At 48.6% G+C, this 18,214-nt stretch overlaps 2 protein-coding genes across 2 annotated transcripts; one reads left to right on the plus strand and one right to left on the minus strand.

Moving 5' to 3' along the window:
- Window positions 1-291: 291 nt before the first annotated feature.
- On the minus strand, window positions 292-3,153 carry CHST14 (carbohydrate sulfotransferase 14). Its single transcript, XM_053366965.1, has one exon. It carries the CDS (start codon window positions 2,901-2,903, stop codon window positions 1,821-1,823), a length of 1,083 nt encoding a protein of 360 aa, XP_053222940.1. The 5' UTR covers window positions 2,904-3,153; the 3' UTR covers window positions 292-1,820.
- Window positions 3,154-4,289: 1,136 nt separating this feature from the next.
- On the plus strand, window positions 4,290-9,296 carry LOC128403017 (uncharacterized). The gene is made up of 3 exons (XM_053367579.1): window positions 4,290-4,496; window positions 6,761-7,151; window positions 9,003-9,296. The coding sequence occupies exons 2-3, from the start codon at window positions 6,789-6,791 to the stop codon at window positions 9,264-9,266; spliced, it is 627 nt and encodes a 208-aa protein (XP_053223554.1). The 5' UTR covers window positions 4,290-4,496; window positions 6,761-6,788; the 3' UTR covers window positions 9,267-9,296.
- Window positions 9,297-18,214: the final 8,918 nt, after the last annotated feature.

The following is an 18,214-nucleotide window of genomic DNA, read 5'->3' on the forward strand; positions in this document are numbered from 1 at the left end:
CAGAGTAGCCATGAGAGGGGCTGTTTGCCCAGTTTATCTCTTTAATTGGTCTTGGGAGATCAGAACTCTTATTATCATAAAGAGCACACACAAAAAGTACAGTTTAACCATTTGCATGTTTTCTTAGCTATGCCATGTATTATATCATGTTGGATGACACGCTAGAAGGGAAAGCTGAGATAACCCAGGGTTTCTTTAAAATTGTTTATTTTCAGATTACAAAAAACAATGGACAAGAGTCCATAACAACAAAGTTCATCCCAATCAGTGAAATCAACATGTACAATGTCCTGTAATAAACATTTCCAGTTTTATTCCAAAAAGTCTTGCCACATTTTTGTATGTGTTGATGGGGAACTTTTGTGCCCAGTATTTTTACATAATCCAATAAATGGTTGCTAATTTCTTATAGATTGAAAAGAGACAGGCATTCCCTCTTAGTCAGGAAACTGACATGCCAATTCAAAGCTGCTAACAAAACTGACCGTATTCTAGTCGAGTGGCTCTCAAAACGTTTTTCTCCGGGCCACACTATCAGAATAAAAATTAGCTCATGCCACGCCAAATTTTTATTGAAAAGAAAAAACATGGGGAAACAAAACAACAACAATGAACTCTTAGCAGTGCTGATTTATAAAAGAGAACACAACTACCATGTAACATGATTATGGGATATCCAGAAAGTATAAAACAATGCAGCTACATAAGAACATGAACCATTGCCAAAATACAAAATAGTTGTGTCCAGCACTCAGTTTGAACAGCGATTCTGGATCACAACGACGATTGTTCTCAGCATCATTTTTTTTTTAAAAAAAAGCATACAATCTATTTAAAAGGCAGGTACAAAATAAACATCCATGAGCCATCCAGTTCAATTGTTTTCACATTTAATAACCATAATACTTAAATAGAAAGTTGTGCGAATGCATGTCGATAATAAGAACAACAAATTCCCTGGAGAAATTAGGCTTTCTAACTACTTGGTTAAAAGTTACGCCAGAGCTAATTTCTGAGACAAGCTATTAAAACTATTTTCCTAAGCAAATAAAGCATAATGAAAATGAAGAAAATATAATAGCAACCGACCAAACTACTGCACCAAGGAAAATATAAATCCTACTACCTGAACTGCATGGAGAGCCAAATTATTTGAGTGTACTTTGCACACATGCACTTACTGTTATCAGAGAAACAGAGAACTGTAGCGTTGGAAGGGGACCCCAAGGGCCACTTAGTCCAACCCCCAGCAATGCAGATAGGCTTTCGCATATTTTGCATTTCCCCTGTACTTGACACTTTGAAAGCTACAATCCTTAAAGGTCATACAATCTCCCAACTTGCACTGTGTGACTGACTTCTGAGTAAATATGCATAGGCATGCTCTGCAAATGCTTTTTCGTACAATTTGGGGAAGCAGCCAAGTGCTTGAAATGACACAAGCCACACGTTAATTGTCTTCATTGCTTCATATACGTGGGCAGAAATGTTTTTAAGATGAGGATGCTACATATATATTACACAAAATAAAGGAAATAATACTTGACACGGCCTGATTCTATGCATGTCTCCTATTCCAGTTCTTAAAATGTGATTGCTGCCCTGCAGTTGATAAAAAAATGCTTTGGTCCTAAAATACACAAAAACCACATACAAAACTGTGCTTAAGTCAGCAGCCCATAAACACTTTGTATAAAAGGTAATGCTTTTTTTTAATGTAAAGGCAACCTGTAGAGCAAAGCAGCAAGGCATTTGATATTAAAAAGGGGATAAAATTGGGAAATTGCATAGGACACCTACTTCTTCATAGTGGAAAATGTTCATTGTCTGCAAAATTGACTGCTAACATTTGGAAGCGGGTAAGCAAATAGAGAGTAATCCAGAATGTACTTTGGTAATAACTCTTTGATAAGCCCCCTTGGAGTCTTACACAGGTAATAATGCAAAGTTTCTGACGTCACTGGCTTATACCACGATTGCCGTTCCGGGAACTGCACAAAAGAAGGCGCCCGAACTCTTCCTAGCACGTAATTGGCATCCTCATTTAGTCTTTCGTAGGAGCCAATGAAATCGTACCTGACCGCGCAGGGCTGGCACAGGTTGTAGATGGGCATCCAGTGCTCATTCATCCTCTCCACGTCTTCATCTAAGAGGTACTGGATGAATTCGGAGAAGGTGACGTCGTCGCCGGTGCTTTGCCCAGGGTTTTTCCTGTAACGTTTCACTATTTCCACGCCGTACCTTAACTGGTATTCTTTGATCTCCCCGAATTTATTCCTGTAAGCGGACAGCAGCCTCTCCATCGGGTCCCGGACAAAGATGAACTTGAAGTAGTTCTTGAGGCGGTAGCGGATCTCGTCCGGCTTCATGTCGCCGAGGAAAACCAGGTCCCTCCGGTGGTCCATCTTCAGCTGGATGTTCACATTCTCCAGGGTGCCGCCCAGCACCTTCAGAATGCGCTTCCAGTTGGAGCAAGCCACCTTGGGCACGTAGCAGTACAGGAAGCGGTGCTTGTCGCTCACCAGGAGGTGCTTGAGCACCACGCGCCGCTGCGCTGCCGAGAGCTCCCACACGCTCCGAGGGGTGCCCGCTTGCCCGCAGGCGGCCCGGATGGTCCGGTTGCGGATGTCGTGTATCACCTGTGCAGCCACATCCTCCTCCTTTGCCACCCCCACGCTGCCACCACGCCTTGCTGGCAGCTCTCCGTGGGCAGGGTGCATAGGCAGGGGCTTCACCTCTGCCAGGATGCCCTTCTCGATCATCAGGAGCAGGCTGCTCGATGCCACAATCACACCAAACATCAGCATGGAGGGCAGGAGCTGGCGGGGGCCGCTGCTCCGCTGTCGGCCTCTGGGAGTGGCCCCCGCGGGTGCGGAGGGGCCTGGAGACATGGTCTGCTGCATGGCCTCGGGCCAGAGGGGCTGTTGAATGGGCCGGGCCAGCCCTGCCGGCAGCCGCCTGCTTCGCTTCTTTTCGCAGATCAGCTGGGGCTGCAGCTGTCAGCCTGCCCAGGGCCGGTCAAGGATGGCAGGAACTGCCCCCTGCAGCTCTGCCTCTCTCTTTGGTGTCTTCCGAGAGCTGCCGAGGTGGGTGCTGGGCGAGGAGAGCCGGTGCTGCTGCCGGTGGAGGAAGCCCTCAAGTTAGCCTTGCAAACTGGAAACGCGAGGGTTAATACCACAGAGCAGCCTTTCCCAAACTTGCTTCCTCTCCCCACCAGGAAGCAGATGTTGCCCATCATCTCTGAGCTGTCTGTGGGGCCAGGGCTGCTGGGAGCTGTAGTCCAACAAGCCTCTGAGGGGCGGAAAGGGGTGGGCGGTTTGGGAAGTGGCCTCACTGGCCACAGCCTGGAGGAAAAGCTGTCTGCAGTGCCACTGGATGCTCTTAATCTCATTTTGAAAAGAGATCCATATTCTGCAAAAAAAACCCCTTACCCCAATCTTTATACGCTGCTATACTGAAATCTTCAAACGTTTATTTGTCCTTGATTGCCAATATTGAAATCTTCAAACGTTTCTTTGATTGTCCTTGATTGCCATCGTCTCCTGTCACACCAGGGTGTTTCTTCGATTGTTTCTGGCAGCTAGTAACTTTAATTCTCACTGCTGTTGAAGAGGAAGGAGAGCGGATCATTGTTCAATGATCTCTGGGTCTGGGTGACTTTAATCCCCAGCAATGCTAGTTCTGGTGTCACATCTATCTTTATAACACAAATTGAATTTATTTCACTGGGGACAAAATAATCTAATGACTCCACCGTGCAACCACCAGGTACCTTGGTTGTTACACCCCCTCCAGCAGATTTGACTGACTTGAAGATGTTGAAGCGCTATCTATGATACCCATCTTTAACTATCTTTAACTATCTCAAGGGTTATCACATAGAAGAGGGAACTAGCTTGTTTTCTTCTGCTCTGGAGGGTAGGACTTGAACCATTGGCTTCAAGTTACAAGAAAGGTGATTCCAACTAAACATTAGGAAGAAATTTCTGTGACGGTAAGAGCTGTTTGACAGTGGAACAGTCTCCCTCAGGAGGTTGTGGACTCTCCTTCCTAGGAGGTTTTTAAACAGGTTGGATGGCCATCTGTTCATGGATGCTTTAGCTGAGATTCCTGCATTGTAAGGGGTTGGACTAGATAACCCTTCCAATTCTATGATTCTATGACTCTTGAGAGTGTCACTGCCTCCTCGATACACACAAAGTACAATGTTGAGGCCTGTAATGAGCAAGCTCAGACACAGCAATGCTGTTTTTGGTGGGGGAGGAGCCCTAGTGGCTGGTCAGGAACGACATCACACTGGCGGGACCTGCCCAGTGATGTCATGAAGTGACATCATAAAGCTGGGAGGGATGTTGGAAGCTCACAGCTGCTTCCTCCAGGAAGTCGCACAACATTTCTGGGACCACTTCAGCCTCTGAAGTCCCAAGGACTGTGTTGCGTTGATACATCGATTTAGCCATTGCCTAGACAGGAGGATCGACTACAGAGAGTGAAAGGTATGTGCTTGAAGGCATAAGGATGCATGAATTTATGTCTTTATATACAGTTCTTTGATTGCACCTATTTGTTTAACAGGTGTACAGGGTGTTAGGGGAGGTGGCGCCCTGCCCTCAGCTCTTACCTGTGGTTCCTAGAAATTTTTAGCATGTGCCAGCAGCCATACCCCGGAAATGGCTTTGACTGGCCAGCTAAACCAGGTGAGAGAGTCCTTTTCTCTGTGAAGAGAGCCAGTGTAGGGTTTAAGAAGCTACCTTACATTGAGCCAGACCACTGGTCCATCTAGCTCAGTGTTGTCTACTCTGGCTGGCAGCTACTCTCTAGGATTTAAGGCAGATGTCACTAGGGATTGAGCTGTGCCCTTTTTCCATGTGTTCACCATGTTGGGCAGTGGGCAAAAGTAGGTGCCCAGCAAGATGCAGGGCTGACCCACCCTGCCCTTAGTTGGGAAACCGTCAAGGAAGCCTTAGGATCATTTTCCCAGTCCACAGCATTTTTCATTTTGTGGGTTTGTGTGTCAGGGCTAACGTCCCTTTCTCACTGCTAGGAAACTATAGGAGAAAATGTCAGGACATTATTTTCCTTTCCTATCTCACCTTTTCCTCCAAGGAGCTCAAGGTGGTAGATGTGGTTCTCTGCCTCTTCGTTTAATCCCCAAAAAGCCTGCGAGGTAGGCTAGGCTGAGAGGCATGACTGGCTCCCAAGGCCACCTTCAGTAAGCTTCACCGCCAAGTGGGGATTTGAAGCCTGATCCGACACTCCGACCAATACCCCACAATGGATAATGAGAGGGCCTTTTTGGGAGTGGCACCCATCTTTTGGAACGCCCTCCCATCAGGATGTCAAGGAGATGAGTAACTGTGTGTAACCGTTAAAAGACATCTGAAGGCAGCTCTGTATCATAGAATTGTGGAGCTGGGACCACTAGGGCCATCTAGGGTCATCTAGTCCAACCCCCTGCAATGCAGGAATCTTTTGCCCAACATGGGGCTTGAACCCACAACCCTGTGATTGCTCAAGCAACTGAGCTATTCCCATATTTTCTACAGGGAAGCGTTTTAATGTGTAGTGTTTTACAGTGGTACCTTGGTTCTCAAACTTAATCCGTTCCAGAAGTCCGTTCCAAAACCAAAGCATTCCAAAACAAAGGTGTGCTTTCTCATAGAAAGTAATGCAAAACGGATTAATCTGTTCCAGACTTTTAAAGACAACCCCTAATAAAACAGCAATTTAACATGAATTTTACTAACGAGACCATTGATCCATAAAATGAAAGCAATAAACAATGTACTGTACAGTGGTACCTCAGGTTACACACGCTTCAGGTTACATACGCTTCAGGTTACAGACTCCGCTAACCCAGAAATAGTGCTTCGAAATTGTGCTCTGGCGGCGCGGCGGCAGTGAGAGGCCCCATTAGCTAAAGTGGTGCTTCAGGTTAAGAACGGTTTCAGGTTAAGTACGGACCTCCGGAACAAATAAAGTACTTAACCTGAGGTACCACTGTATTATAAAATAAATAAGACAGTATTGTAGATGATAAAAGTTAAAATTATTATTTTTTCTTACGTGCACTGATGATAGTCATTGTTTGGGGGGGGGGGCTTTTATCCGTTTCTGCAGTCACACAATCAATCAATCAATCAGTAACAGAACTGGGTTCCACACAGTCACAAAAACAAATTAACCAAAAAAGCTTCAAAAAGAAAAATGCTAAATAAATAGCAAAAACAAAAGTGCCAGACTTAATCTGTTCTGGAAGTCTGTTTGACTTCCGAAATGTTTGAAAACCAAGGCGCATCTTCTGATTGGTGCAGGCACCCTGGAAACAATAGCCAACAGCCGCATCGGACGTTGGGCTTCCGAAAAACGTTCAAAAACTGGAACACTTTCGGGTTCTCAGCATCTGAGTACCAAGGCATTTGAGAACAAAGGTACCACTGTATTTTGGTTTTCCTATATGTTGGATGCAGCCCAGAGTGGCTGGGGCAATCCAGTCAGATGGGCAGGGTAAAAATAATAACATTATTATTATTATTATTATTATTATTATTATTATTATTATTATTATTATTACTAGTACTAGTACTAATAACTAGTACGTTTCAAGGAGGCTCCTCCTTTTAAGACATTACAGAAGAACATAAGAGCCTGCTGGATCAGGACAATGCACTCACGGTTGCCAGCTAAACCGGAATCGCGGAAACAGGGCCTGAGTTCGAGGTCGCGTTATGCTATGGGTCAACGTCTTTTTATTTCACAGACTTCTTCCGAGTGCTGGGCTCACCTTGATGGAGCCGGACATTCTCCAAAGCCACGCAGACACGAACCCGTGTGGCCGAGTCCCTGAGCCAGGGCCTCAGTCCCCAGCACCTGTGGGCAAAGGGATGCCCGGGATGGTCCAGGGCGGGCTGAGCACCCTGTACCTGCACTTTCTCTCCTTGCGGGTGGGGCTCCTGGACTGGTATTTCTGCTTCAAGCAAATCCAGTGGGACCTCCTGCGGTGGATCCACGCCTCCTTCGAACTGGCCACTGACTTCTTTTTCTGCTGGGCCCAAAACATCCTCTTGGCTTCCATGATGCTTCTGCTGCTGGCCTGGAGGGCTCGGGACGGAGCCAAGGAACGCGGGTGGAGATCAGTGCTACGGGGCTTGGTGAGGGGGCCCCAAAGGAGGTTGGGTCCTGAGGAGGAGGGCAGGGGAGCCGGGGCTGAATCCTGACCCTTCTATGTACTTGGAAGCCTTTATCGAAAGCAGCTTCTCCAGAGCCTCGCAGAGAGCAGCTTGCGGCAATAGCCAGTAATGGAAACATAGAGGTAGAATTGGAAAGGATCAATCTTGTCCAACCCTCTACAATGGAGGAAAGATGCTCTCTGCCTTCAGACTTAGGACCCCATCTGCCCTCTCTACTTACAGCAGCATCCTGCGACTTTAAACAGGTAACGGCTTCTCACCAAAGAACCCTGGGAAGTGCAGTTTCTTAATGGAGCTGAGGGTTGCTAGGAGACTCGGATTCCCCTTGCGGAGTGACAGTTTCTCAAGAGCGGTTTGACCGTTGCTGTTTTCCCTTTGGGAACCGTAGAGGAATACGGTCACCTCACGATTCTCAGCATCCTCGACAAAATGCTGTGTCCTGGGATTCCGCATCCTTGACAAGCTGTTTCCCAGAATTCTTTATGGGGAGGGAAGCTGAGATTGTTTAAAGTGTTACGATGCTGAAGGAGCGTCTCCCCCCATCGTTCAGCCCGGACACTGAGGTCCAGCTCCGAGGGTCTTCTGGTGGTTCCCTCCCCGCGAGAAGTGAAGCTACAGGGAACCAGAGAGAGGGCCTTCTTGGTAGTGGCGACATCCCATCAGATGTCAAGGAAATAAATAAATAACTGACTTTTAGAAGACATCTGAAGACAGCCCTGTTTAAGGAAGTTTTTAACATTTGATGCTTTATTGAATTTTTAATACCTGTTGGGAGCCGCCCAGAGGCTGGGGAAACCCAGCCAGATGGGTGAGGTATAAATTTATTATTATTATTATTATTTATTATTATTAAATGGATAGTTCAGATGGGACCTTAAATTCTGAAAGGCCCAACACAAAAGGAAGAAGGAATTGGGGAGAGGGCCTGCCATGGCCGCAAGGAGGCTGGCCGTGGCTATAGATAGCCTCTGCAGGACTTGGCTCTGTCCTTTACAATTTGGGGGGGGTGGCTCTTGGCCTCCCGTAGATGCCGCCCCCCCCCCCGTTCTTAGATGTTCTTTCTGGTGGTGGTAGCAGCCGGGGAGCAAGCTCCTGCAATGCCGCTCTTTCTCTGGCTGACGGTTGATCCCAAGTTGGTTGTCCGCCACACCTCCCCACTTCCTGGGAAGCAGAGAGCTGGCCCCACATTGGCCCTAGATCACCAGGCAGAGGCCAGAGACTGCTTCCCGTCTCATCTGCCATCCTAGAGCAACTTCTTCTTTTTGTCCAGCATAGCAAACTCAACTGCAGGAAGGAGTAAGGATTTTAATTTGGTAATTGCGTTTGTAGACAGAAGTACCCTTTTATGAGCTCTGCTGTTTAAAATTATTTTGATTAGCTTGCCATTTTAACGATTTTGGATGGTTTAAAATGGTGATTTATTGTATGCAATTCGCCGCAATACTTATTATACGTTTATTGCAATTATATCCCACTTTTCTCCCAAGGGAGCTCAAGGTGGCATACATGGTTCTCCTCCCACTCCTCATTTAATCCCCAAAACAATCCTGTGTGGTAGGTTAGTTTAAGAGAGGCAGTGACTGGCCCCCAAGGTCACCCAGTGAACTTTATGGCCGAGAGCAGATTCGAACCCTGGTCTCCCAGGTCCTAGCCTGACACTCTTAACCACTACACCACATTGGCTCTGGTGGTATATATAAATGAATGACCGAGTCAATGCACGAGCCGTTCCTCCCAGCACGGCTGTTTGCCCTGCTGGGTGTGTATGGCATGTTGCTACTCCCTAATGAGCCCTCGCCTTTTCCTTGCCAGGCTCCGAAGGGTCTGATCACTCGGGTTTTTTCCCTGCTGAAGGCCTGCTGCCGATACCTCGAGAGCCTTGTGGCTCGGGTCATTTGGGGTCTGGCTTTCCGCTTGACTTGCCCCATTGCCTGCATCACCCAGGCCCTGGAAAGCACCTTTCAGCATGCTGTCGAAATAGCAAGCGAGGAGGAAGATGAAGATGAGGAAGAGACTGCGCTGGTGCCAATGCCATGCCGCGCCACCTTTCTCCCTAAGCAAGAGGAGCGGACCTAGCTGGCGTTCAATAAATGGCACTGGAAGCGAGCCTGGCTGTCTGCTTGATTCCTAGGAACGGTACGGTACGATATCTTCAATGTCATAGTCCCATACAGAACAATGAAATTGAAAAACTACGTAAAACATTCAAAACCCAACAAGCCTGCTGTCCCAGCTATCCCAACCTGGTTAGTCCCCTAAAAACTCTGATATCCATTTTAAAATACAATATACTCCCATACAGACTCCTTACAATGCATTTAAAACCAAAATCGCATTTGGGTAGAAACTTGTTTCTCAGGTGACTAGTCTTTATAACTGTACTTTCTTCCAGTAGGCAGAAGCTGAAAGAAATCATTTCCAGGGTGCGCACTGTCCTGCGCTATCTCTGCAGCTTTCTTATGGCACCTGGAAGCATAGATTTGATCTAGGTGGGAAGAGTGCACCCAATTATTCTCTCCACAGTCTTTACGACCCTGGACATCATTGTTTTTTCCCTGGCCTTGCAGCTCCCAAACCACACACAGACCATAAGTCAATACACTCTCCACAGTACAACGGTAAAATGCCATCAACAGGTCCTTTGAGAGATTGTTTTTCCGGAGGATTCTCAGAAAATATAACCTCTGCTGTTCTCTCTTCATCAGGCCTTTGCTGTTTTCTCCCCAGGTTAGGTCATCTCTCAACTCCATTCCCAGAAATCGAAACACAGAGACCTGTTCCACGCCCTTCCCCTCAATAATAAGTGGCTGAATATTCAATTTACATTTTCTAAAGTCCACAATAATCTCTTTTGTTTTCTTTAAGGAGTAAGTTGTTTTTTCCTGCACCACTCCCCCAACTGCTCAACTTCCTTTCTATATGCCGCCTCCCCCTCTCCAGCCGTGATTAAACCAACCACCGTTATATCATCTGCAAACTTAATGATCTTATTACTGGGGTATTTGGGGACACAGCCAGCTGTGTACCCGATCAGATGCGGAGCTATCCTTTGACATTCTCATTGCTCTTAATTTTGTAATACAGTTCTGTAGCCAAAACATACACACAAACATATACACGCTAGTCTGCCTTTTGACCAGGAGGGAGCGCTCTTGATCTACATTTCTGGGTCATTCCCCAGAGCCAAAAGGCAAAACTTTGCTTCTTTAAGCAGTCTTTTGGTGATCTTCTCCTGTCTTAACGCTGATGGTTAATGATGCTGGCAGCACAGCAGGTTGGAACGAGAGTCGTGCCAAAATCTGCCCTTCGTTTTCTGAAAGCTCCCCCCGTCCCGCTGTGAAAGAGGCTCCCATTTTTATGTTTCATTCTCGGGGCGTGTTAGAATTTCAGTGGATGCAAAGTTTTGAGATTACCTTACGGCTGCGGTGTGTTTTGTGTTTTCTTTGCAGTAGGACATTTCTCCAGCAGTTTCCTGACCAACCATAGAATTGTAGAGTTTGAAGGAGCCACGAGGGTCATCTAACTCCAACCGCCTGCATTGCAGGAATCTTTTTGCCCAACATGGGACTCGAACCCATTACCCTGAGATTAAAAGTCTCATGCTGTACCCATGGAGCTTACCTTGTTTGGTAAAAAGGGTTTTCTCAAGATTGTGAAATCTACAACAGGCACACGTTTCAAAATCAGGCCTTTTATTGTATTCAATTTTAGTCAAATATTTATAAACCGTGCTTGCGTAAAAATGGCTGCGGGCTAGAAATTCAACACAAGACTTTTGAAATTTGTTTGGGAGTTCGGCTAAGTAAATCTACAAGACTGATGCATATAGCTGTGCCCCTATATAGCATGTTGGGTGAGAAACCTCTGAAGAGAATTTTGAAAAGGGTTCAGGGTGGCAAATTTGTTCCAGCTTTTAATTTTTGAAATCCAAGAGAAACCGTTTTTTGTGTGTTTTTTTTTTAACAGACACACCAATAGCGCCCCCTGGTGACTTGTGCACCTCTTTGCACATTTCAGGGTGCAGGATTAATGCTCCTTGAAGAAAGCAGGTGGGTGAGTGAGCTCTGGCTGCGTTCCTTACAGCCAGAATCGCAGAAGCATGCAAGAAATGGAAATAATGTTCATCATCGTCCCTTTCCTTCCACACCATGGTCTGGCAGAGGGATAAACCGAGCCCTTAACATCCCCCCCCCTTTCAACAGCAGGGTTCAGCCCAGACTTTGAACATCATCCTGGCCCTGTGTTGTTGGATTGCCCAGACATCCTTCATGGCTGTCAGAGCCTCTGTTCTCCCGCTCTTAAAAACCATTACTTTAATAGCTTGTTTCACACGTTTAGCACTTTGTTTCCATTGCTAATTGAGTCGGCGGGTCCCCTTACAAGATCAACAGGCAGGGTCACCCTCCTTCGCATTCTCCACTTGCTCGCTGGCTGGACGAGGCCCGGACGCCTGGCTCGCCTCGCAAGCTGACATTCCTGAGCCGGTCCCTCTGACAGGCCGGGCCTTTTTTCGCTGAGAAATTCTCAAATTAGCTGGCGCTTTCCTAGACGCCGTGTTCCCAGGGGCTGGCGTTCGGCTCGGGCAGGCAACAGCTGTGCAAACAGCTCCGCTCACCTCTGGCGGGTGCCAGCTGGCGGGGAGTAATGCTCGGCACTGGGAAAGAGGGAGGGGGTGCCAGAGGCAAAGCCAGGACTTGAAGCCCAGATGCCCCATTGAGGTGCCTCTGGACTCAACCCCCACCCCCATTCCCTTTGGCGGCACCTGCGCAGCCTGACGCCAGCCCAGGCAGGTACAGGGCAAGTCGCGTTTTGCTCTGCAGTGGGGGCATCGAGGGGACTGGCTGAGCAGGGAGGGTGCTGGCTTGTTGGGAACGCTGCCCCATACTGGGATGCTGGACACCTGCGGCCTTCCAGATGTTTGCTGGATTCCAGCAGCCAGGCTGATCAGAGATGGCAATGGGCAGTGCTTTATTTTTAAAGAAAAATGTGCCACACTTGTAACGTGGGGGGGAAAGGTGCTGGTACAGTGGTACCTCAGGTTACAGATGCTTCAGGTTACATACGCTTCAGGTTACAGACTCCGCTAACCTAGAAATAGTACCTCAGGTTAAGAACTTTGCTTCAGGATGAGAACAGAAATTGTGCGGTGGCAGCGGAAGACCCCATTAGCTAAAGTGGTACCTCAGGTTAAGAACTGTTTCAGGTTAAGAATGGACCTTCGGAACGAATTAAGTTCTTAACCCGAGGTACCACTGTGCTGTGTACCCTTGAGTACATCCAGGAAAAAGCACTGGTGATTGGGGAGTTGTGGTCACAAAGTTGTAGAACTGTCGAGTTGCAAGGGACCCCATGGGTCATCTAGTCCAACCCTCGGTGATGCAGGAATCGTAATGGAAGAATCCCTGGCAGAGGGCCACCCAACCGCTCTTTAAAAAGCTCCAAGGAAGCAGAGCCCACCACCATCCAAAGGAGTCTTGTTCTGCTGTCGAAAAGTTGTCACCGTCGGGAATTTTTTCCAGATATTTAGGTGGGGTGTTGGTTTGAGTCTGGGCTTTTATGGGGCAGCAAAGCTCAACTCCGGAAGCAGAAACAAGAGCACCCTGAGCATGTACAGAGTCCATCCCCTCGGCTGCTGCAAGAATTAAAAAAAAACACACCCAATGATTACGTGGGAAGCGCTTTCGTGAGAAGCCCCTGTGCCTCCTTTCATAGCTGTCAGCTTTCAGATTTGAAAATAAGGGATCGGCAGCCTCGGAAAAAAGGGATCAGCAGCCTCACCTGTCCCGGGGACAGTCTACGGGATATCTAACAATCCAGGATAGCAGCAGGAAGCAGTGGGAAATGGCGCTGGAATAAGGGAATTTCCCACAAAGAAAGGGAAGGTGGACAGCTATGGCCTCCTTTTAGAAAATAAAACTGGCTGCCTGCACCCAGTCTGGAGATTTCCCACCTGAACAGAACCCTGCATTGCTTATGAAAGGAGGACAGTTGTCTCAGAAACAGCTGGTCGGACTCAAAAACTCCCAATTTCTGCAGAGCTGAGGGGAACAAAGCTGCTTTATCCCCGTTTTCCCATCTAGCCCAGTAGTGTCGACACTGACTGGCAAAAACGGCTCTCCAGAGTTTCAGGAAGGAACAAACATTTCCAGCCTTGGAGATGCCAGGAGGGATCAAACCTGCGACCTTCTGCATACGGAGTAAAAGCTCTGCCACTGAGCTATGGTGGTTCCCCCGATTCTGAGGCTGTTTGAAAGAGGGACAGGCTGCTTTTGTGTGTATGAGAGAGGAGAGATGAACCATCTTTCAGTCAAAACTCCTTCCAGTCCTCTCCAAATAAAGAGCTTGACTCTGGCCTCTGTTCAGTTTGGGGACATAGCAAACTTGTTAACCTCAAGCAGTGATTTTTGGTTAAGCCTCCCTGGGTGGGGTGGGGGGGCACTCACCCTGGGGACCTCTCTCAAAGCCAAAGGCATTTCTTGGCCTGGGTGTTTATTGCCCCGCAGAGACTTTTTTTACAGGGCAGAAATATCACAAGATCTGGCGGGGAGAGGGAATGACTTCATGTTCTTCCAGGCTCAGGCATCACCCAACAGCATTCCAAGAGCATTATCAGGAACCGTCGAAATGCCCCGGTGGAAACGCAGAACTTGGAGGACGGAGCTGGGTTTGGGGCATGATCCGGAGGGACGTCTTTGGCCTCACCCAAGCTCTGCACATGAGGAATGGCTGCTTGGGCAGGAGATGCCCCGGAGGATTATGGTCCAGATTGACTCTCCCTTGTGCTTTCTCGAAAGCCACCGCCTTCTAGGCCTTTTCGCATTGACTTTGGGTTCCCATCAGGCTCCCAAATGGAACCAAAAGAAAAACAAAATGTGAAAGGCTTTGTAAGTGCTTGGCATCGTGGTTTCAAAGAAAGGGAGCAAGTTTGCAGGAGCAGGGGGCAAATTTGGGGTTCTGCATCCTGTTCTTACAGTGGCCAAGCAGATGCATCCAAGGGAAGCCCCCAAGCAGGACTGGCACATGAGCTGACCCTCTTCTTTTGATTCACAACCACTGGAATTCAGAAGCATTACTGCCACCAACAGTGGACGTTGAGCCAAGCCACCTTTTCCAGTCAGTAGCTGTTGATAAAGCCATATCCTCCAGGAATCTGCCCAATCCGCCTTTAGCCATCCAGGTTGGTGGCCATCGCTGCCTCCTGCGGGAGGGAGTTCCAGAGTTTAACTCTGTGCTGCGTGAAGAAGCACTTTCTCTTACCTGTCCAGAATATCTCGACATTTGGCTCCACTTGGATGTCCACAAGTTCTAGTGTCATGAGAGAGGGAGAAAAACTGAATGTTACACTTAAGGCACAATACAGATCTGGGTAATAGCTGGGCATTCCATTTCTCATTCCAGAAGTCATGGTATATAATTTAATAGGTACAGCACCTATTAGTGACTGACCCACTCTGCAATCTTCATCTTCAATCTGTGTCCAAAATGCAGGCTTCAGCATAAAGCCCATTTACTCACTCACTCACCCACCCCCTGCATTGTGTCATCAAGTGTTCTGGAGAACTCAACAACTTAAATCCTGTTTGGAGACATTTTACATGGTCCTAGCCCTACGTGGGGATACCATTAGGGATGGACGTGGGTGGCACTGTGATCTAAACCACTGAGCCTCTTGGATTTGTTGATCAGAAGGCTGGCGGCTCGAATCCCTGCAACAGGGTGAGCTCCTGTTGCTCTGTCTCAGCTCCTGCCAACCTAGCAGTTTGAAAGCATGCCAGTGCAAGTAGATAAATAGGTACCGCTGCGGCAGGAAGGTAAACGGTGTTTCCGTGCATTTTGATTTCCGTCACGGTGTTCCGTTGCACCAGAAGCAGTTTAGTCCTGCTGGCCACACGACCTGGAAAGCTATCTGTGGACATACACCAGCTCCCTTGGCCTGAAAGCGAGATGAGCACCACAACCCCGTAGTCGCCTTTGACTGGACGTAACCAGGGGTCCTTTACCTTTACCTCTTACCTATTAGGGATGGAACCTGGCACCTTCTGCATGCAGAGCTACGGCCATCCTCCACCCCAAAGAAGCCACCTGAGCACCCATGCAGCCAGTCCTCTTGAAGGAGCAGGTGTGATGCTCCAATAGGCCATTTGAGGACATTGGCTGCTACGGCAGAGGGATGGGGCTTTGGGGTAGGTGCTGAGGAGAAGGAACCCCCCACCCCTGGGAACGTTCAGCCAGAGCGTTCTGTGCGTTTAATCCCACATTCGGCCGGGCGTGCCAGAGCGCGCGGAGCTAGCCCTCCTATTGGCTGCCAACGCCGCTCTGCTCCGGGGCTGATTTACAGCCTCGCCCTGCTGCTCCTCGCTACCTGGTCGACAGCCATGTGGGTTTGCAGGCCAGCACCAAATGCCTTCGTGACAGCTCAGCTGGCTGTGAGTGCCGGGCAGGAATGTCTGGATTTATGAGCTGGGAAACCGGGCCATTGTCCAAGCCCTCCCTGGGGGCTCGTGGTGCTGAGTGGAGCTTTGGGGCACTTGCAGGAGGGCCTAGGCTTGCCTTTCCTCACCGAGACGCCTTCTTCCTATGCTCTGGCCCCAGGTATCAGGTAATCCTCCCCCCCCAATAGGGAGAAACCCTGCCAACCCCCCATCCCTCGCCAGGAGAGCTTTCCTGACCCGTCCATCTCTTTGCGCGCTGAGTTGAAGATTGCAGTGCGAATTAGTTAATTAGTTGTCGTAAAATTATGAGCGCTTTTTGAAGTCATCCCATTTTGTTGCTTCAAGTGAGGGCCAGAAATCATTGCAAAAGGTTTTACCAACCAGGATTAGCAAGGTCGGACGATGAAGTCTTGAACTCGCAAACCACAAACTCGTTTAAGGCTTGGCTGACGTCAGCTGGGCAAAGGAGGTGTCCGGTGCCGGCAACGTCTCTCTGCAAGCACCAGGAGGAGAGCTCCCCTCAGCACACCCCTCCATAGTCCTTTGCACCTCATAAAAAAGGAATGGTGTGGCCTAGCTTGACCCCAAAGTCCCCACTCCCAGCAGCAGGAAGGTGACAGCGCTGGGATGCACCCAGTCGGGTGGCCAGGGTGGCATAGAGAGCATCTAATGGGGATCTGAAAGGGCATCCTAATTTGAGTTTACTTGGAAAGAAGAGTCGGCTGGATCAGGCCAGTGGCCTACCTAGTCCAGCATCCTGTTCTCACAGTGGCCAACCTAGATGCCCTTTATGGGAACAAGAGCAAAACAGCAACATTCTCTTCTTCTGCTGTTTCCAGCAACTGGTGTTCAGAAGCATTGCTAAAACCAAATTGCTGACTGATGTGAACGGAAAAGTGAACGCAAGCGGGGGAATATGAAAGGAACCGAAACGGGATCAGTTTGCCTGTGGCTGCTCCCTGCTGGCCTTTCTTCCTCCTAGGACAACTTCTGCTCCTTGACTCTCTCTGGACTGTGGCCTTGGGAGTGCTGAGCTTCTCTCTGCCACTCTGCAGCTGAAAACAACCGTCTGGCTTGCCGTGTAAGCCTGGGGGCACCCAGGTGTCCGCTTCCCCAGCTCTTGGCAAGGGGCCTTTTCTTCTCCGAACATAACAGGCAGGCTGCCCGAGAACAGAGAACAGGAAGCCCACTTTGTATTAGGCTGGGAGGCGGAGGTCTGTGAGGGGTGCTTTAAGGTTCCCACCGGGAAGGGGGGAAGAACAGGGTGGTGGTGGCGGCGGCAGCGGTGGCATCGAGCCCCGCAATTGTCTCGCAGACCCTGGAGAGACTGGCGCTACGAAGTGCTGCTTGGCCAAGGCTGAGCCTTGTGTATGGTTCTTGGCCTTGTCTGAGCCATTGGCCAGGTATGTAACTATCCCAGCCATTTCCTCTTGGTTCAAAAGGGAAAGGGGGTTTGGCTATAAATATCCCCTCCAGTCGGGAGGAAAACATTGCAGACAGATTGCGTCCGTGGCAGGCGCGGCCAGCACCCCACTTTTCTTTCCGTCTCTGGCTCAGCGGCACTGGCTCAGCGGCAGGGACCCGGGCCAGCTCTGTCCCACATTGGCCGGTGATTGATTGATCCCCCCCCCCCCCGTCCAACCCTGTGACTGGGGCCAAGTCTCCGGGTTACGTGCTTGAGGGTGCAGAGAGGGGACCGGGGGAAAGGGAGGCTGAGCTGGACCAGATGGTGCTATTGTCACTCAAACGGGGTTTTGGGGTCATTGGCTAGTTGGGGGACCAGTGGCTCTGTGGAAGAGCATCCATCAGTGTTTGCAACTTGCAGAGGAGAGTAGTCTCTCATGCCTTCCAACATTTCTCCGATGAAAATAGGAACGTCTATTCAATAATAATAATAATAATAATAATAATACAGTCGTACCTTGGATCCCAAACGCCTTGCGAGTTGAACGTTTTGTCTCCTGAATGCTGCAAACCTAGAAGTGAGTGTTCCAGTTTGCAAATGTTCTTTGGAACCTGAACGTCCGGTGTGGCTTCTCATTGGCTGCAGCATCTTCCTGCAGATGACCGGAAGCCACGCTTTGGTTTCTGAACGTTTTGGAAGTTGAATGGATTTCTGGAACAGATTCCATTAGACTTCTGAGATACCACTGTAATAATAGTTTTTATTATTTGTACCCCACCCATCTGACTGGGTTGCCCCAGCCAATCTGGGGGGGATTCCAAAATAATAATAATAAAAACATTAAACATTCAAAAACTTCCCCATACACTTCTGCCTTCAGATGTCTTCTAAAGGTTGTATAGTTACCTATCTCTTTGGCTCGGGGGTCAAATAACTCCATACCCTCCAGCAGCGCAAGGAACATCGTAAGGAAAAGCAGGACATTCCGGGATCATATCAGAAACCAGGAAAGCTTTTGTAAATCCGGGATGGTCCCTGGAAAATGGGGACACTTGGGGACTCAACAGCAAAGGGTTGTCTCCCATACTAATCCTACTGAGAATAGGCCCATTAATAGATTTAGCTAGCTTGATTCCATTAATTTCAATGGGGAGTTGTGGGGGACACATTGTGCTCCTTCTGGGGTA

Source organism: Podarcis raffonei, chromosome 15 (genome assembly GCF_027172205.1).
Source record: "Podarcis raffonei isolate rPodRaf1 chromosome 15, rPodRaf1.pri, whole genome shotgun sequence".
NCBI classification, from domain to species: domain Eukaryota; kingdom Metazoa; phylum Chordata; class Lepidosauria; order Squamata; family Lacertidae; genus Podarcis; species Podarcis raffonei.

Bases quoted from the DNA above. Each gene is read 5' to 3' on its own strand.
- CHST14 (XM_053366965.1), bottom strand. From the start codon at position 2,903: ATGCAGCAGACCATGTCTCCAGGCCCCTCCGCACCCGCGGGGGCCACT.
- LOC128403017 (XM_053367579.1), top strand. From the start codon at position 6,789: ATGGAGCCGGACATTCTCCAAAGCCACGCAGACACGAACCCGTGTGGC. The intron at 7,152-9,002 runs GTGAGGGGGCCC...TTTCCTTGCCAG, and splicing joins GATCAGTGCTACGGGGCTTG to GCTCCGAAGGGTCTGATCAC.